Source organism: Lissotriton helveticus, chromosome 5_1, assembly GCF_964261635.1.
Source record: "Lissotriton helveticus chromosome 5_1, aLisHel1.1, whole genome shotgun sequence".
Lineage (NCBI taxonomy): Eukaryota > Metazoa > Chordata > Amphibia > Caudata > Salamandridae > Lissotriton > Lissotriton helveticus.
The window spans coordinates 1,334,329,368-1,334,350,753 of NC_136065.1; the positions used below are offsets into that span (position 1 = coordinate 1,334,329,368).

At 40.6% G+C, this 21,386-nt stretch overlaps 1 protein-coding gene across 2 annotated transcripts in view; it reads left to right on the top strand.

The window, feature by feature from the left end:
• Positions 1-21,386, top strand: part of LAD1 (ladinin 1) — a 303,504-nt gene that overhangs the window by 269,839 nt on the left and 12,279 nt on the right. For both annotated transcript variants that reach the window (XM_078644193.1, XM_078644194.1), the window contains exons 9-10: positions 6,472-6,603; positions 18,534-18,626. In XM_078644193.1, the coding sequence (XP_078500319.1) occupies positions 6,472-6,603; positions 18,534-18,626 (225 nt within the window). The remainder of the gene's footprint in view (positions 1-6,471; positions 6,604-18,533; positions 18,627-21,386) is intronic.

Below are 21,386 nucleotides of genomic sequence, written 5' to 3' on the forward strand. Positions count from 1 at the left end.
TGTAAGATAAAACTAGAAAAAGGGAGGGGATGTAGAATAACAGTAAGAGAGTGGAATATTAGGATGAAAAATAAGAAGAAGAGTAGTTTGTAAGAGATTAATGTGAAAGGATGAAACAATCGCCATGCAAAAATGAAGACAAGAACATATAAAACAATAGGGAGCATGTCAACAATGGAAAAGGGAGAAAAAATAGGTCGATACTTACAAGGGATCTTGGGAAGTGGATACGTTCAGATGTCTGAACACAAGGGGAAAGACGGAGATGAGAGGAGGGGGGGGAAGACCAACCAACGGTAGGTAGGTAGACGGGGCCACAAGACGTCCAACCGGAGAGACGGGACGGAATATAGGGAGGTGTTCTGCAAAAGGAAAACAATAATATTAGAACCAGGCGAACAACGTATATCCAGGTGCATAAGGAAAAGGGATCAAGGAAAAAACAAGATTAAACATTGAAGTAACGGAAACAAACCAACACAGGCAATGAACATGAAAGGTACGCGGTAGCTTAGGAACCTGTGGAAAAAAAGAACATCATAATATATTAAGAACTAGGAACCATTAGATGTAAGGTAATCCAAAAATATCAACAACGAGAGTCAAGGTGGAAATGAAGAGGAAGGGCCAGAAAACTCCATGTCAGCTGTACCACAGGAATTCAGGAAACTTCGAAGTCGGAGAGGATCCTCAAAAGTCATAGTCTTGTTGTTATGTGTGACTTTGAAGAGGCAGGGATGGAAAAGTCCATATCTGGCTCCAATAGAACGCAGTTCTGGTCTCATGTCGAGGAATGCTTTGCGGCGTGAAGCAGTAGCCTTGGCATAATCTTGGGCGAAGAATAAAGTGGAGTCCGACCATTTGATGTGAGGAATAGCTTTAGCCGCTAGTAGAACCTTCAGCAAATCTGTGTATTCAAGAAAATACATAATAACACCTCTAGGCTTTGTCGTAGGAGAGATGGTGGAAGGCGCTCGACCTAGCCTATGTGCTCGTTGAATGTTAAGAGAAGTGCCTTCAGGAAGGTGGAGAAGTTTGGGCAGGAAGGATGTAAAGAAGGCAATGGCGTCATTCCCCTCGCAACCTTCCTTCAGGCCGTAAAGGCGTAGGTTATTGCGCCTATTCCTGTTTTCAAGGTCCTCCACCTGCTTCTGGAGTGAAGAGACTTGCGTTTCCATGTGGACAACTTTGGTAGCAGCTTCCTGGAAGGATGAGACTGATTTTTCCACCTTAGAGACCCTAGTATCCATTAGAGACCAATTGTCAGTCAAGGTTTGCAATTTGGAATTTGTCTGCTCCATGAATGGGCGCAGTGCTCTAATTTCTTCGAGGAGTAATTCTATAGAAATAGCTGATGTAGGCTTTGGGGGAGAGGGCGGATGTTGTTTCAGTCTCTTGACGGCATTTTTCGACCCTGGTTGCGGGGGTGTATCCATGGTAAGAGACGGTTCACCAGTGGAGGACTCTCCAGAAGCGTCCAAATTAGCCAAAGCAGTGAAAAGCTTTGAATTCTTGACGAAATTCCGTTTAGGGTTTTTACCAGGGCCCTCCGCCATGAGAGAACTTAAAATAAAGTTTCAGCAATAAAGTGCGGGCTGGTGAGCACTGCAGTCGTTAGGAATACACAACAGTCAATAATAGGAGGAGCAAGCGCCAAATGCAACAAATATTCGAAGGAGCCAATGAATTGTGACTGAAAAGCTGAGGAGGGTCAAGTTGATATATAGGCGGCTCACAGCTGAGGGAGCAGGGAGCCTAAAATGGCTGCCAAGCCAATGCTAGTGAGAAGACAAGACTTCAAGAAAAAATAGACGAAAAAAAAAACGGTTCCAAGAAAAAAGAATTGAATCACCTGTGAGGGTTTTGATGATTTGCCCTTATTTCCCGTTGAAATGCGGCATTTTCGGTGAAGCGCTGATGTCAGGAGGCTGTCACCGTCGCAGACTCGCTCCTCAGACGAGCGCCGTCGGAAATGACAAAATGGCGGCCGCGGCTGAAGGAAAACGGGAGCTGCTGTGCGAGGCTGAGGGAGCCTGGAAGCGGCAGACCGGTTAGTGGATAGACGGGGCGTTCCGACGTCGTTCAATGGTCGTCATTTCCTTCTGGAATGAGTAGAACCGCCACAAAACTCCGGTGTAGACGGAGCTCTACCCCGGCACCTCCATCCGTATCGGGCGCTAAGCCACGCCCCCGGACAAGTCTTTTCTAACGCCTTAGTAGTGCCTAACACCCGAAGGGTAAGTAGTACACGTAGCCCTAGTAGAACCAGGCCCAAAAACCTCAGAATTCGAGAATCGAATAGATAACAGCAGCAGGAAAAATCCTCCTATATTCTTTTTCTATTTATTGTTTATATTGTTTATAAACAAGTAAAATATTCAAAGAAAATGTGTGCATATCTTAGATTCCATTGCAATTAAGCACTGCAAAGCAAAGTATACATTTTAAAGTGATTTACTAACAGCCACAACTGTAGCACAAGCCGCGTGTTGATGTGCAGAAACATTGGAATGCTGATCAAATAGCCCACAATAAGAGTAATGCACACGGTATATATTAATTCAATTTCCCTTCAAACATCCGCTTTATAAATTGCATTTTACTACTATGCTGTAAGGCTTACTCTAAGTTAAATCAGGACTGCTGTCTTTAAAACATGGAACCACACATTTGGATTAGCAATAATTGTCCATAGTCCTTGCTAGTCAAACTGTGACATTGACATCTTGCAAGAGGCTTCATATACCTAACTCAGGGGACACAAAACATCACTTTTAACATAAATATGAGGAAAGAAATTAGCTTAAAAGCAACTAACTAGAGTGGAGTCCCCTCCCCGCCATAAAAGAGCTAAATAAGCCTTCATATGACGTCCATGGGCGCTGGCATATATAGAGACCATAATTCTATTACAGGTGGATCATGACCAAGTGCATCTATTGAAACCTCGAAAGAGTATTAATTGACTTGTTAAACATTCATAAAAAAGAACCTCAATCAATAAGCACCAACAGCTGAATAAAGAAAAAGCAACACAGAGAGAAAGATATTACAACTAAAAGAGAGGACGCTTTTTGATAGCGAAAATAGACCAATCAACTGGTATTATATTTTTCAATAGAGAGATAAGTTTTAAAAAAGAGGAATATGAATATAGACTATCTTCCACCTACACTAATAGAAAAAAAAACTAAAATACACGTACTGTAAGTTGAGGTACTTGCCAGTTTTTTTATATCAATGTTCTCTGGTACACAAAGCAAAGATTATTCCCCTAAAACAAGTGAGCACCTCGTGGGAAGATCTGCTGCATCTGCCCAGTGTTGGTGTGTGGAGCTCTCTGTCAGTCTCAAAGGAATTACATTAAATAGCTCTCAGCAAAAAACAAATGTCATCATTCTCCATAATATCATACAGATTTATTTATGCATCTCTAAAGCGCCTGGTTACGCCAACTGGCGTGTCCCCGCGCTAGGTAGACTAGCTAGTAGGAGAATGGTGGTAGGCACGTCCCTGGATTATATACAGGCGTATTGCTGCTGCCTACGTTAACATTCGGATGCAGAGGAGAAGAGCCATGTTTTTAGTTTTTTCCTAAATGTAGTTTGACACTGTTCCATTCTTAGAGTTTCCGGTAACTTGTTCCAAGATTTTGCCGAAAGGTATCTAAAAGACCTTGTGGTCCATATTCTTGTGGTCCATATTCTTGGGACCTTTACCAACGCCCTACCTTCTGATCGCATATTGCGGCCAGGGATGTAATGTGTTATTAGAGGGTGCAGGTATCGTGGGCCTTTTTTTGCAAGAATTTTATGGCAGTAACACATTGACTTGAATTGTACTCTTTTTTTCTACCTGCAACCAGTGTAAGTCCTCCAAGGCTTTTTTTGCAGAGGCTCTTTTAGGAAGGCTCAATACCAACCGAGCTGCCGCATTTTGCACCACAGAAATAGATGATCAGACACATAAATAGATGCTCATCGGTTTTGTACATTTTAAAACACACTCTTAAAGAGCAACAGATAGCATTTCTTTAATTGCCAGCTCAGTGCTTTTACTCATGCAATCCAACACAAACGAATGACATTTACTGCAACCTACCAATCAATTTTTGTAAGACCAGGTATGATACAGAGAACAGAATAAATGAAACGGAGAAAAGTAACAATGCTGTAAAAAAATGATGTACCTGCCCGACAACGAATTCAAGGACCAAGGGTAATTTACCATAGGCAGTAGCACCTCAAGGTCTCATAAATAGAAAACTGCTTTGACGAGACGACTGGTCTTAGATGCACTCATGCTACTCAGTCACACTAGTGCAGCAAAGTACAGTATGCTCAACTTCCTCTCTGAAACCTAACATCTTACCAAACATTATTCAGAGTACTGAACAATGGAACAACTTATTTAATCAAACAGCACATAAAAACTTTTCTGAGGAATACATCTTCAAGGATCCCACCCTTTAAAGGTTGTGAAATTCCTAAGCCCCAATGCAAGCTTGTTGTATTACTGAAGTGTTGAAATTCCCAATCCTGATAACTCATCTCAGACAGAGAATGTGAAATTACCTTTCCATCTAAAGAAGATTTATGTTCTAGCAAGGCTTAAAACTGTAAAGATAACATCCCCCAAAGGGATGATAAGCAATGGTAGCTTTTTTCAACTTTTGAGAGAAGCAATTGGCACAGAGAAAACCTCAAAGGGGTAAAACAGATTTAGCCCCATAAAATTGACACTACCCTGAAGGTGGTAAGACTGATGAACAAAGACTGTAGGTCATGGCTCCCATTTGGTCTGTAACAAGACTCTAACACCTGGAATTGCACACTTAAGAATGTGATTAGCCTACTTCAAAGAGCAACCTGAACACCGTGGCCTTTTTCACCCTTGACACAGATATAAACAGCATGCACAAAATAGGTAAAGGAGTGTCTGGTAATATATATGCTGCAGTGAGTGTAAGTACACAAAGACAATGCCAAGGGCATATTAGCCCCCAGGTCCTTTTGATGAAAAAATAATAAAGACGCCAATTTTGTTTCTAAATATGACCTGAGGCAGAGGCACACATTCTCCACAATGCATCCATCTCCATCTCTGATGTACTGAAGTTCTGCCCAACTCCAAATGAGGCAGGCGGAGCTTCAGTTTGGCGTACATGGTACTCCGTCGCCGATGCAATGGAGTACCCTTTCCGCCATACTCTAAATTAGTGCCTAAATGGAGTCTCTCATTCCCTACATCCCATCTCTATTGACTTAACCCCTTCGACGCTCATGACGAGCCCAGCTCGTCATGGACTTTCCATTGATTTCAATGGAAAGTCAATGGAACACCTCGCACACCCCTTAAAGCACTCTCATGTATTGCCTACTACACTGGCCTCTTGTGAAAATATCATGAATGACATCGAGAGCCACTAAGTTATAGTGATTCATTGGTGAGTTCATGTGTACTCTAGCTAAATAATGAAAGAACTCCATTTGGCGGTCCTTTTTAAAATAAAGTGCACCCATGGCTAATATTAATTCTTGAACCCCTCCAAGGATTTAAAACACGCTCTGAAATGCTTTTGTGTTGGCACTACACTGTCTCTGACCGTTCCAGAGGAAGGATATTTAATGGGTCTTGATTTGGGGATACACTTGCCACAGTGTTCTCTTCTCTTATCCATTCACGATGACAAAGAAGGTGGGTTGATAAATGGACTCAACACCTTCTTTTGCGATGTGGTAGAATGGGGTACTTGCTGTAAATATTCAGATTACCAGATTGAAATATGGGGGCTGCATAGTTTTCTACAGCAAAGACCCAACTGCTGTGCCCTTAGATCCCTCTATCCCAATTCCTATCTTCGGCGGCGCCCCCATTTCCAGGGCACTGAATGGCCTGAACCTCTTTTGTGTGCAATCCGGTTTTGGCACATGTTTTCCATTATCTTCAAGTATCTTTCATTTAAATTTTTGGGATTTTGACAAGCCATGTTCTTTATATATGTATCATTGCCGCGCAAGACTAATTAATCAGTGGCAATAATGTATTCGTTTTATATTTTCGTTTCAGTAGCAGGGCCTCATGAAGGAAAATAGCAAAAATGTCACAGACGCCTAGGGAGAAAACTCCCTCCATTTCAGGGGCATTTGTTTTAAAGAAACAAAGTGGATTGCCTCAAACACTAAAGTAGTTTTAAAATGAAGTATGAAATACACCTTGGCTTGAACAGAGTATTGAATAATCTGGTAGGATAGCTGTCTGAGATTAGCACTTAAAAACTAATGGTTCAGCTACAATCCCCTTTAATGAGTAAATACTACCAGGTTATATTTTATGTTAGAGAGCCTTTTAGAGTTTTCTACTTTTATTTCGGGATCTTGGAGGATGTGGACGAGTGTGATGGGCTTTTCTCTTTCTAGGGTGGTGCCAACAGGTATTAACTTGACTATTCCATGTCTGCTCTCTTTCCAGAAATCTGAATCAGTAAAGTCTCCAACACGGACAAAAGAATTCTTCCCAATTCCAGAGGGTGTGGCCAGCAAACGAAGTGTTTTTGAGAAGGAGACTCCCAGCTCAGGAGGAAGTACACCAACATCCAGGAAGGTAAGAATGCTGGAGGATTTGTAGGGGAGTTTTCACCCAAGTGTGCTCTGAGCATGGCAAGAGTGGGGGTATCTGAGCTGAAATCAGCGAGGTCATTTATTTTCTGAGCCAAGTCTCATACACTCCATTGACTGCACTCTGGTATGTGATCACCATTCACTGTTTGTAGAAGTAAATAATTTGCAGCTAGCTGCTTATGGCATCAGGTTGCGTTTCATGATCATTTTGGATGGCCATAGCCTTGATGTATATGATCCTGATTTAAAACCCCTTTAGCAATGTATTTATTTATTTATTTATTTGTGATTGTATATAGCACAGATTAGGCTCAGGGGCATTAGGGTGCTTTACAATACATTCAACATAGATCAGTAATCAATGTATAAAACAAAGGATTACTCTTAGTGATAGGGTGCCCCTCACGAGGAGGAAATGAACATACTCTTAACATAAACATATAGTGAAGAACGCTTAATATCAACCAATGTAGCAGACATTCTATTGTGTAAGATTCATCAATAAACAGTGCAGGGAAAGACTGAGGGGCATCTGAAGGCGCCATGCAAACATGGGTAGTTAACCCAAGTGTCTTTCAAGTAAGAGAGCTTTGAGGTCCCTTTTGAAGGTGATGTGACATGAAGACATGCAGAGGCTCTGAGGGAGGGAGTTCCAGATTCTTGTGGCGCTTCAAGTGAAGAATTGAGACATGTAGTGATCCTTCTTGAAGGTGAGGGGTTCAAAGAAGAGGGACTGAACACTTCTATATTCCTGATTAGCTCTTGACATTTTCAGTTTATCAATTAGGTATGAAGGTGGAGAGGAGTGAGGTGCTTTTGGCTCTTCTCTCTACAGCCTCTGCAGGGAATGTAAAATAGTAGTGATGTGATGAAATGTATTGTGATCTGATATGAAGCGTGTTGCCACATGTAGGACTTCTCTGAGCGGTCGGTAGTAGGTGGATTTTGGGGATGCCTTTTAGGGAGAGCAATTTAGTGGCCAAGTCTGGAAAGCCTTGAAAAAAACAAGGAGAGGGGCTCTTAAAATCCAAAGGGATGGAGCACCAGAAACAGTTTTAGTTAAAATGAATGTACCCTTAGGATTCTTAATCACATGTACTCATTCAAACCACACATTCACATATCCAGCTCATGGGACAACTCCAAAGGTCAAAAATATGAAAATATATCAAAGTTTATTCTTTAAAAAGGTATATGTAATTTACAAATGATCAATAGATCACAATCAGTACAATTCAATACACTTTAAAATTGGTGTTGAAAACACAGTTATAAAACAATAAAAATCAATAGATCTGAAAAAAATACATGAATAGCAGCGAATTTCACATAATGTTACAATTAACTAAATGGAAGGAAACCTACAACAGGCCACATCAATGTACCCTTTATATGTTAATCTGTGTGTGACTAGGAACATTGCTCAAGACAAAAATTCTGTCATAATACCAATTGTCCTGTTCACAGATTTAACTGGTGTATTTGCGTCAATGCGTTTCGGTGGAACTAACAGTTTATTTCCACCATCTTCAGGACAATATCATAAAGAGTCTTTCCACTTTGTCTTCCATAATTGTATCTAACAAAAATATAATACAGTTCAAAAATTAAAATATATATTAACATATAATATCACAATCTTTTGATCTTTTAGATCTCTCTTGTTTATTTAAAAACATACCAAATTGCCTAACATGCATCAACTAATACATTTCCCCTGTGGGACCTAGTTCTTCTTAATCTATTACGTTCGGAGAGGTTTCAGATTATCCATATAAGCCCATCTGTTCTCAAGCAGACCACATGCATCCATATTCAGTTTTTTCTACACTGAATTCGCTTATTATTCTGTTATAAGTATAGATGTGTCTTAATCCAAGCACACATCGGTTGGCGGTCCTTCTTGGGTGGCTTTTAATGAATGCTGCAAATTAGCAAGCAATGGGGGACTTACCATGGTTGATATAGCCTCATTGTATAGAGCTGCTCCCTTTTCGGTGTTGAGTGATTGGATATACGGACCTGCTGATGATCATGCATATATGCTTGAGCTATGGGCAATGGGTGGGAAACCCCCTATGCACTATACATAGGGGAAAAATTAATCAAATGGAACAAGAAACTTACAGGGGAGGGTCCCTTGTGGCAATAAATGCCCTCAGATACATTCTTTGGAAGGCGTCTGGGAATGAGACCACTTGGGAGTATCGCTCTAGGGAACATACATGTGTCTAACACTTTTAAATCATTTAAATGTATGCAAAAGGGATTTGGTTTAGAACAGTCTCAATTCTTTAAATATTTGCAACTGTGCACTGGCACCATATGTGACAACAATCACAGATGTACACAACTGTAGCCCACTAGAGGCTAACTCAATTACATCCCAACTACTAATATAAAGTCTAATTTCAGCCATAAACCAATCTCAAATTACTGACACACATGCCACTTTCACTGCACTGCAAGGGAAATGGCAGCATGACTTTGGTGAACTGGACCTGGCATACATGGCAGCTATATTGACGTGATTCCATCTGATTCAATTTAAATGCTTAGATAGTATATATTTAAACCCTGGTGGCTCTTGTGCATGAATGATGTTCCTGCACATAACTTGGAGTTGCATGATGATTCAACCTTTTTGGAGAGCCTTAAGAGATTCAATGGGAGCTGCCTTGCATCGCCCAATTGAATAAACTCCCAGAATAGTAGGGTTAGATATTGTAGATGATGAAGGCTTCACAAATGGGAGAAGGACATTGTTGCAGCTGGGCCTTGTCAATGGGAAAAGAGACAAAGCTCAACATTGGAGGAAGTCCACTCCACCAACTAATGCTAAATAGAAAGCTAGCTTAGTGCTGTTTTCTGGAAAAAACAATGTATGAGGCACAGGATATCCCCATAAACTTAACAGCATATAGGGTGGATGATTGCAATATAGGGACAGTATTGAGCCGTATGATTGGTGCTTTGTTGATTCTAGTGAGGGTTGTCCATTCAGTTAGGTAGCTGTCTTGGTTGCTGGTGGGTAGGTTAGTGATGAGTTCTCTGGAGTTGAGTTGTTGTACAAAGTTACGATAGATGTTTGTGATCTTGCTGTGGAAGAAGTTAGGTAGGTTGTTGCAGAGTTGGTGGGAGGCAGCAATGATGTTGACAGGGGCTGAGGGCAAGACGCACTCCTTGACAATTGAAAAGATCTCCTTGAAGCTGTTGGAGCTTCCTTTGAAGCAGTCCACTTGTGTTTTTTTCTTGGTGTCTCTTATTTGCTGGTGATAGCATCTGGGTGCAGCCTTGTAGGTATCTCTGTCAGTGGTGTTGTGGCTAGTTCTCCATTCCTTTTCTAGCTCTTTACAGTGTTGTTTGGTATCTCGGAGGTCTTCTGTGTACCAGCTGGCCTGCTTGTTTCATCTACTTTGCTTATTGAGTTTGATGGATTCGAGGGAGTCTGCCTACCTTCAAGGCTGAGTGCAGCCTTGTAGGTAGTTCTGTCAGTGGTGTTGTGGCTAGTTCTCCATTCCTTTTCTAGCTATTTACAGTGTTGTTTGGTATCTCGGAGGTCTTCTGTGTACCAGCTGGCCTGCTTGTTTCATCTACTATGCTTATTGAGTTTGATGGATGCGAGGAAGTCTGCGCAGTTTTTGACCCAGGTGTTGAAGGTATTGATCCCCTTGTGGAGGTTGTCTGTGGGACTAGGTTGATCCGTGATGAGGGCACTGAGCCGGTCTGCTCTTCTTATTTTGTCCTGGCTGCAGCTTAGAATGCTGAGCCTAGTAGGGACTGTTGATTTGAGGTGGGTTGATTTGGAAGTGAATGATTGGGTAGTCGTTCCATGCGAGCGGAGTGGTGGAGTTGTACTTGATGCTGTTGCTTGTTGTGAAGATGGGGTCCAGTATGTATCCTACAGAGTGTGTTGGTTCTGAGACAAGCTGGGTAAGTACGATGTTGCTATATTATCTGGATGTTGGATAGCTGACTAAAATTACACCTCAGCTTAGAGGGGCAAGAAGGTCAAAATGCAGCTGTGTAGTGTATGCTCATTTGCAGAGCAATGGGTTCTAGCAGTTTTGGCAGAGCAACATGGGTTTTTGTCAAGAATGATTTATATGTGGTCTGTCTACTTCTATAACGACACAGACAAACTAAAATGTAAAAGAATGGAATGCTATCTGGAAAAATTCCCACTCGTTTAAAGGTGTTGGCACAAATATTCCATTCAGGTATGTATTGTATATCAAACATCAAAACTACTGTTACTTATTGCACTTACAGCTGTTACCTTTCTTTTCATGCACGGAATACACACTCAAGAAAGCCACAGTGCAATATCTCTCAAAACCTCAGATGAGAACATAAACTTTAGATCTACACTAACTTGCTACTATTAGTGAATCTAAGTTACAGCTGAGCTCGAGACTTAATAACAACCAAATGTTGAATTTGATCATAACAAAACAGTTGTCAAACATTGGCATGTCCGTCCAACTCTTTGTTTATTTAGCGGTGGGGTAACTGCAATGTATCTGGTGGCAGAGCTTCAGCCAGCTCTACTGTTGAAACACCCTCATGCCTGCCCATCCGCCAGAAATACCAACATCAAAGTCACCCCCATTGAGAGTAGCTATTACCCATAATTCTCATTAGCAATTTTAATTCCCAAGCCTAATGTTAATTAAATATCGTATTGTAACATAGCAGAAAGACACAACGTCAAGCAACTGGACAAATGTCATATGACAGAGACTTATTGAAGGACGGTATTTATTTGTAATAATTCACTTTGTCACTGCTGTGAATGAGAATTTTGAATGTTGTGCATATTTTCTCCCAAAACAGTACATATACTGTAAACAAGCTCAAGTATAGAGGTGAAATATTATTAATAGAGAAATTTCAATTTTGTGTGGAAAATATATTGTACAGGTAATAGTTTTAGAGGAGAAGAGATCATTTAATTACATTTATGGAAGGTAAAACAGTAATACCACCATCTCTTTTTCTTCAACAAGTAGGTGACCCTCCTATTGAATGGGATAAGTGGACAGAAATTTTTGAAAACTATATTATAGCTTTAGATGGTAAAGATTTTTGTGCTGAAAAAAAGAAAGCCTTGCTATTAAGCACTTTAGTGTAAGAAGGACAACATACTTTTAGATTCCTACCCGTTGGTACAGACACTGAGGGAAGAGTAATTAGCAATGTGTACAATGAAGCGAAAGCAAGACTAAAGAAACAGTATGCTAAGGAAGTAAATATAGTAATGTCTGGACACAAGTTCTACACACAACCACAGAAACCGGATGAGACTATAGACCAATTTGTAACAAGACTGCGAGAATTGTCTCTAAGGTGCCAATTTGGTGCTATGAGAGAAGAGATGATTAGAGACCAATTAATTGTACAATGTTGTAATAAAAAAATGCAAGAAAGGTTGTGGGCTGTGAAAAATCCCACGTTGACTAATGCGATCGACATAGCTAAAGTTGTCGAACAGTCGTAAACATGTATGAAAGAGATGGAAAAGAAGGCATGTACAACTAATGTAGCTTGTGGTACACAGGAAGATGTTCCTGTAATAAGTCATAACAAAAATTATGAAAGTAATGGGAAAAAAGTGATCTCTAGTGGAAAGAATAATAGCTCTTTTAGCACAAATTCAGAACAGAGTAGAGTTCCGGAGAAAGTATGTACCAGATGTGGCAGTATGTACCATACTGCGGAGTATAAGAGGTGTTACGCATTGGATAAACAATGTAAAAAATGTAGAGGTCATTTTTACAAGATGTGTAAATCTAACCGTAAGCCGAGGGTGGCAGTCATTCACAATCAGCCAAATAGTGAAGCTTCAACTTGTACAATAGAAAGTGCCAATAAGATATTGTGTATTGAAGATGATGATGTGACAATGGTTCCAGGGAGGAGAACTAGACCGAAGGTAATGTTTATGATTAATGGTAAAGAAACAGAATTAATGGTTGACTCAGGGTCATTTTGGACAATTATTCCACAATCAATATATATACAGTGGTCCACCAATATTGGGATGGGGACACCAATATGACTTGCATATTATCATAAACCCTGCAAGCCAACAAGTAATGGTTGTGAACTAAATGAATACTGAAACAATTGTGAATAGTATGAATAATTTATTTGCTGAGAGAATTGGTGAGTTAAAAGGATATGTCCATAAGATAATGCTCAAACCTAATGCTATTCCAGTGTAGCACAAAGTTAGGAAAGTACCCATTATCGCTAGGCAGGAAGTTAAACGAAGGCTCGATGAAATGATTGGGCAAGGGATTATTGAACAAATCGAACCATCTAGTTGGGTTTCGCCAGTTGTGATCACGAGCAAACAGGATGGCAGTTTTAGGTTCTGTGTGGACTTATGCACCCTTAATCAAAATATTGTGGTAGATAACTTTCCGCTACTAAATATAAATGAGTTGATTTTGTTACTAAAAGGAGGGAAAAAATTCAAAACTTGATTTACACAGTGCATACCATCAGATCGAATTGCTTAATGACTCTAAAAAACTTACTGCATTTATTACTTCTGAGGGGATTTTTCAATTCACAAGAATGCCTTTCGGGCTGGCATCAGTCGCAGGGGTATTCCAGAGGATGATGGGGTCGGTATTAAAAGGAACAGAAAACGTAGTGTATTTCCAAGATGATGTGTTAGTATTTGGTGGTACAAGAGAACGTCATGATTATGTGTTAAGGAATGTTCTGAACAAAATGGAGAATGCAGGACTGACACTCAAAAAAGAAAAATGTAAATTTGCAGTGGAGGAGGTTGAATATTTGGGCTATACCTTATCTGCAAATGGTGTTAAACCTAAACGTGACTTGTAAGAATCAATACAGAAAGCTCCTGCACCTGTTGACAAGGACCAACTTAGATCCTTTCTGGGTCTTATAGAATTCTATGCTAAATGTGTACAACATTTTGCAGATAAAACAGAATGTATCAAAATGCTTCTCAGGAAAGGTCATATGTTTGTATGGTCTAAAGAACAACAAGAAACTTTTGAAATGATTAAAAAAGAGATGTGAGGCTAACATTCTAACACCGTTTGATACTAGATTGAAGTCAATTCTCACAGTAGATGCTAGTGCTGTGGGAATTGGAGCGGTATTAGCCCAAGTACACAATCAAGGGGTCACAACTGTAGCATTTGCTTCAAGGTCATTAACTTTCGGAAAGGAATTACTCAGTAATAGAGAAGGAAGCATTGGCCGCAGCATGGGGAGTAGAATACTTCCATATGTATTTATGGGGTTTCAACTTCACATTACAAACTGATCATAAACCCCTTGTCAAAATATTTTTAATCCTGGTGGTGCGCATAAAGCTGTAGCACGTATTGCTAGGCTTGCTGCTCGCCTTCAGGAATATTTATACAATATTTAATACTTACCAGGATGGAGAAATTGCCAAGCAGACTGGTTGTCTAGATTGCCATTGCCATGGGATGAAGTTGACAAAATAAATGTTGAATCTTTTCAAAGTGAAGGTGCATTTGCTACATTGAACTGTGTGGTAGGGCAGTAGGAAAATATCAACGGAAAGAAAGCATGGATAAAGATGAAACATTAAAAATGGTAAAAGATTTGATCATTAAAGGAGGGAGAAGGGAAAGTTCTCTTACCATTGCAGTGAGACCTTTCATTAAAGTTCTAGATGACTTATCCATTATTGATGGTGATGTGTATGTATTGATGAAAGAAGACAAAATAATTCCTCCACTAGATCTTAGGTTGGATTTGTTCAAGTTGGGACATGAGGGTCATTTGGGTCAATCGTTAACTAAAAAAAGATTAGGAGAGCATTTATGGTGGCCTGCTATTGATCAACAAATTTCAGATTGGGTTGAGAGATGTGTCGTTTGTGTTGAAAGTGAAAAGAGGGTAAAAGTTGGGAACCAATTGGAATTAGGGAGGATTGAAGATCCAGGTTTACCATGGCATACAGTATGCTTAGATTTTATCGGTCCCCTCTCTGGAATTAGAAGTGAGCATACATTTGGTGTAGTGATGGTTGATGTCATGTACAAATGGCTCATTGTGAAGTTTGTCAAAGAAATTACTACAAAGAGTACCATAAAAACTTTATCTGAAGTTTTCAGTGAAGAAGGTTTTCCCATTAGGTTAATCACAGACAATGAAGGAAGATAACAGAATCACTACACCTAAGTCAAAGATTTTACCAAATGATTGGGTAAAGGTCAAACCTGGTAGAATCAGCCCTGGATTTACAAAATTTCGTGGGCCTTACAAAGTAAGGAGCGTCTATAACAGACATGTGACTCTGTATAATGGTGAGAATTTGAATATGAGGATAGTTGCACTGTATAAGAAGGGGAATACTAGAGATACTATTGCCAACAGTGTGACGGATGGAGGTTTGAATCCACATTTATTCATGGATGATGATATTGCTGGTGATAGATTCTCCAGCACTATGCCAACTAACTCAGGGAACAACATTTCTAACTGTGTAAGATCTCAAAGATCAAGAGCCCCACCTCCCCCCAGATATCTTGATGATTATGTATGTGGGAATTTTATAGGCGTATATATTATTCTAATGAATTGTTAGTTTTTAGTACTTTGTTTGGTTATATCTTAAACTAATAAAGGGGAAGGATGTGTTGTATTCTTAAATGCAGTTTAAGGATATATATATATATATATATATATATATATATATATATATATATATATATATGACGCTCAAACTTTTCTTCGGTTTGACGAGAAAAGAGGCAGCACTCAAGGAGCTTAGAGTTTTTCACGGTGATTTATTCGGGGACAAAAGCACAGGACGCGTTTCGGCGTGAGCCTTCGTCAGTGTGTCACAACTGATTAATAAAGTTTTCTTTGTGTTCATTAACAACAACATAGGACTTAACCCTCTTGCGCCACCATGGGCGCCATCTTGGAATGGTGTTACATCCATAGGAGGGTGTTATAGTTATAAGATGTCTTTGAATCATGACATTAAATATATATATATGTTGTATAAATGAGATAATACATTCTGTCACTTTAAATATCTTGCATTATTCAATGTTCTATGGTTGCCATGTTCCATGACATAGTTAGATTCCAGTTTGAAGAATTGAACTGTCAGCAGTGGGATTGCTACTGTATCTCTGTGCTCCTATAATATATATAACTACTTTATATCAGTGAGGATTTGTTATTTATTGGATTACAACAATCTTCTTGTTCCGGTGTTTGGTGCAGACAATGTGGGCCTATTATTTACCTTGTATCTCAGAATGCACATTCAGTCTGCAGCCACATCCCTCCATGGCCAAGCAGCAAAGTAAGGTAATGGACGTTCAACCGGCAGTGGGTAGATCAGGTAAGGGATTAGATGTGCATCATACTTAACTCAAATCATATGGGGGCAAGGGCACTGCTCCAGATGGGCCAAGCCTCACTCCTTATCAGGAAACCGTAAACTAGATGGAAAACATAAAGATAGTGTTTTGAGCCATGCAACATTAAATCATTTGTCTGATCACTGGAAGGAGTTGCTATTTCCCTCTTCCCTTTCCCTCCCCTTGAAGCTGTCATAATTCACTAGGTCATGGAGCACATATTTTGTGTAGCGCACACTTTGAACAGAGTTATTTCCTGCAGGGAGCAGATTCAGGTAGCAGTTATGATGCTTATATCATCTCACTGTTGCTGCTTACGACACCATTTGGCCGCATTGCCAACCCCTGTGATTACAGTCAGCTGACCACTTATCTTTTAAAAGTGAGCAGGTCCTAGCCTTTTGCCAATTTTAGTAGCATGTTGGTAGTGTCTATTACCAGTCAGTTTGAAAATATTGCTGTCTTAAGATTTCAATTAAGTGTTTAAGAGAATGATTCGATATTGATGCCGAAAGTCGAGTCTTTCTAATATGTTAATGGGTTTCTTTCACAATAAACACACAAGTAGCTGGCCCCCTGTGCTTGCAAGGAAACGTGCGAATAAGGGTGGAAACAGACTGCTAATTACTACTGGATTCATATACCAGTTTTCCCTTTATTTGTTTTGTTTTAGCTTTATAGTGTTCTAGTGTTTACAGCTACAGTAATGACTGTTCCTTTCAAGGACAGCCTCATGATCAGGTATCCTTTTTGTTGGCAATAATTCTTTATTGGGATTCATCATTAAAACAGGACAGATAGTAAAGGTGATGTGAACATTAGGGCGAAATGCCCAGCACAGTACCTTAGCAATGGCAACAACAAAATAGGTTGGGTTCCACTCCCAACAGTAAGATCCCACGTGAAAAAAACATCCAGCATCTAGCAAAACAGCGCCATGTAGTGCAGGGCCCAGAGTAAGACATAGTGCAGTGTGTTGTAAGAAAGCTGTCATGGATGGGAAAACTGGTCTGTGGGTGGAGGAGGGGTTGGGATGGTGCAGCAAGAAACAATTGCTGGATGCTATTCACACTGTTTTAGCTAGTTTCAGGGTGCTTAAAGGACAGAAAAGAGAAACAACATTGTTTCACCCCCCATGAAGACTGCTCCCACAGCACTGCTGTACATATACAACAGTTACTCAACTCTACATAATTCAACACCAAACCAAACAATTCAAAACACATATTTCAGCGCCACACATTTCCACACCACGCAGCATATTTACACTGCACATAATACCACTCTACACCATATAATTCAACTCCACCTAATTACATGTTACTCAATACCACATAAATACAACCCTCATAAAACCACTCTGTGTAACATAACAATCCACATAAATACTCCACATATTACTACTCAACAATTTCACTCAACGCCACACAGTTCCATGCCCCACAATTCAACTCCATACAAATCCATTGCACATCACATAATTCCACACCACTTTACAGTGCCAAACCCTAATCGTCCACTCCACAACACAATTCCACTACATGCCACATATATCTAATTCACAAACATAACTCAACATCGCGCCACACAATTCAACAGCACACCTCATAATTAAACAATACTACATAGTACTCTACAACACAAACTAACATTTCACATAATTACACTCCATGACACACAATCTCACTCTACATAATTCCGGTAAACTCAATACCACATCATTATTATCCACGTGTTGCCAATGCACACAATGCCACATAATTCCACTACACAAATCCACTCCACACCACACAATTCCACTCCACACAATGCCATGACTAACAATTCCAATCCAACCCTCATAATTCCACTACACACCACATACATCCACTACACTACAAAACACATAAGTAAAAAACATTTTAATGTACAAAGCCAATAGCTTTAAATCGCGCAAATGTAAGACCTATTGCATTGCAGATGTTTCGTTTTTTTCTTGCCGAGAGGGCTTCTACCCTTTTGGCAATGTTTTCCATCCAAACAGGTGCGATCTCTAGACTGAGCAGGCCAGCTGTCCCAGGCAAATGTTATTCAGTCTACCGATGTTTACATCAGGTTCGTTATCAGAGTGGAAAGTAGAATTGTAAGCCTTTTCTATCACTGGGAATGCGTGTATTTTGTTCCTTTTTAAGAGTTTGACAACGCACACCCACCACTGTAAATCAGCGACACCCCGCACTCAAAACGTAACCTTTCTACCCAAGAGTTGCCGGTTCCCATTCCACCAGGTTCTAAATGACACTCTTAGTTTCTAATGCATGTTGAGCATGAAATATGAAATTCTCATCGTTAAATTTTATCTTAAACTGCTTGTAAAAATAGTTCACATTAGTTGAACATTCGGGAAACTTGCTTACCCATGTGTAGTCTAGGGCAATTTGAAGTTCAACAGGTTTGTCTATGAAGTTTCAATTGGTGGTGCCTTTGGTTTCTTGTAAGAACATGCCCTTAAATAAAAAAATTGTTTTCTTTTTAGAGTAATACAAGCTTGACAGGAGCTGTTTCTTCTCGCATCAACCAGTGGATTAGCAAAACTCAAGTAAATGGAAGCAATAGCAGTGGAACCAAGGTACACTTACATGTAATCCTGCAATAAACCATTTATATGCAATAAGACTGTAGGTCAGTATGTTGGTCAACAGAGGTGTAAAAATACCTAACATCAAGCTTCTGGCATGAACATCTGAACAAATACATATAGAAGATGCTTGTTAAAGTAATTTTTAAAGTGGAGCAGTAGAGTAGTGTGAAGTAGTGTCATAGAGTAGAGAGGAGTAAAATAGCATGGAGTGGCATAGAGGGTGTTGCGTACAGTGTCTGAGAGTTCTGTAGAATGTCACAGACTCTTATAGAGTGTCATATAGTGGCAAAGATTGAAGTTGAGTGTTATAGAGTGGAGTGGCATAGAGTAGAGTAGAATGTTGTATGGTGAAAAGGTGCAGAGTGTCACAGAGTGTAATAGAGTGCCATAAAGGGAAGTACACTGGAGTGGCATAAAGTTGAGTCACATAGAGTGGAGTGGTGTAGAGGGGAATAAAGTGTTGTAGTGTGGAGTAGAGTGAGGGAAGTAGAGTGGAATGGGGTAGCATAGAGTTTAACAAAGCATTATATAGTGGAGTGGCAAGTCGTAGAGTGGAGTAATGTGCCCTGGAATTGAGTGCACTGGAACAGAGTGCAGTGGCGTGTTATACAGTTGAGTGGAGTGGTGTGTCTTAGAGTGGTGTGTAATAGAGTGTCTTACAATGGAGAAGCTCAGAGTGGAGCATCATAGAGTGGAGTAAAGTGTCGTAGAATTGAATAAAGTGGAGTAGGGTCGAGTCGCATTACATCGCATAAAGTGGAGTGGAGTAAAATATCAAACTTTGGATTGCAAAGTCGTGTCGTAGAGTGGAGTAGTGTGTCACAGTTTGCTGTAGAGTGGAGTAGAGTTGATTGGCATGTCTTAGAGTGGAGGGGTGTAGAGTGGAGTGGCATAAAGTAGAATGGCATGGAGTAGATAGAGTGGCATAGAGTGGAGTAGAGTGATGCAAAGAGGAGTAGCACAGAGTGAAGTACAGTGTCAAAGTGGAGCAGCGTAGAGTGGCAGAGGGTGGAGTAAAGTGTTGTACAGTAAAGAAGAGGAGAGGAGAAAACTGGAGTGATGTAGCATAGAGTGGAGTAAAGTATAATCGAATGGAGTGGTGTGTCATATAGTGGAGCGTGTGGGAGGGTATACTCAGACGTGAGTCATTTGCTCATTGCACCATCAGTATTCAAGCAAGCCGGGGCGACGACGGCTGTGATGCCAGAAACCGGTCCCCGGAAGCTTGTCTCCTTCCCAGTATAAGAATTGGCTTGGTAGTTTGGTTTGCCCTGTTCCCATCATGCACTGGGACAGGAACAAACTAATTTGCATATAGCCAGGTTCTGAGCTGGGATGGTGCAATGAGCTAAAAAACAGGTGATGGATTAAAACCATGATCTCTTGACTTGGTAAGAGTATTCTGCATCATTCAGAAACTCTGTCCATCACCACCCCCTTTTTCCAAAATCGATATAGTGGAGCGTGTATCACAGAGAATTGTGGAGGGGAGAAGAGTGGAGTGGAGTGCAGTGGAGTGGAGTGGCATAGCATAGAGTTGAGTGGGTTATAGCATAGTGTGCGGTGGAGTGGTGTAACGTAAAGTGTCATATAGTGAGTGGCATTGAGTGCAGTGGCATGACAAAGAGTGGAGTGGCATGTCAATGAGTGGCATTTCTAAGAATGCCTTCCAGTGTGAGGGCATAGAGAGGAGTGGCGCAAAGTAGACTGGCGTGTCAGGGAGAAGAATGGAGTCACATGTCATACATTATTTCAGAGTTAAGTGGTGTAGAGTGGTGTTGTATAGTGGAGTAGTGTGTCATAGAGTAGAGTGGATTAAAGTGGCATGGCGTGACCTGGAGGAAATTGTGTAGAGTGTCATAGAGTGGAGAGATGTAACATAGAGTGGAGTGTAAGAGAATGGAGTCTCATACAGTGATGAGTCATAGAGTGGAGTGGTGTAGAGTGGAATAGCGTATAGTGGAGTGGTGTTCATTGGAGTGGTGTATCCTGGAGTGGCATATTCTGGAATACCATACAGTGGAGAAGTATACATTATAATGACATACAGTAGAGTGGCATATAGATGTATGTGAAATTTAGCAGCAATATAGATTATGGTGTGCAGAGTATCACAAAACATAGAATTGCACTGCTTTGCGTTTCTCCAGAACTACCAATCAATGCTGGGTCACACATGGTGGCCTTGCATTGCTTTGTAAATTCTGACTTAAGTATTGCGCTGCCCATGTGAAGCACCCACGTAACACCATGTGTGATGCAAGGGTACCGCAGTAAAATTATCCAGCTAGGGCTCAGTTATTTTTTGGGCCAAGTATACCGCGGTAACTTTGCAGTATACTGTGACAAATGGCAATGGAAGCAAGCTATCCTGGCTGAAGAGAGGTGAAACCCCGAAACCGGTCCTAGGATGCTTGTTTCCAATCCAGGGAGGACCTGGCTTGGCAATTCGGGCTGGACTGTTCCCATGAGTACAGGGTCAAGACTGATTTGCATTTGGCTGGGTTCAAACTGGAATGGCATGGTGAGCAAAAAAAAGATGGATTTAGGCCCAGATCTCTGTACTGGGGTGAATGTATGACAATGTTCTGCATTCTGTCCATCAACTGTTGTTTTTGCATTTGTCACCCCGAGTGGGACAGGTATGCCCAGACGTGGAACCCGTGCTTTCCATGCCACTGGAACCAAGCTATCCTGGCTGAATGTGGTGAAACCCCGAAACCGATCCTAGGATGTTTGTTTCCAATC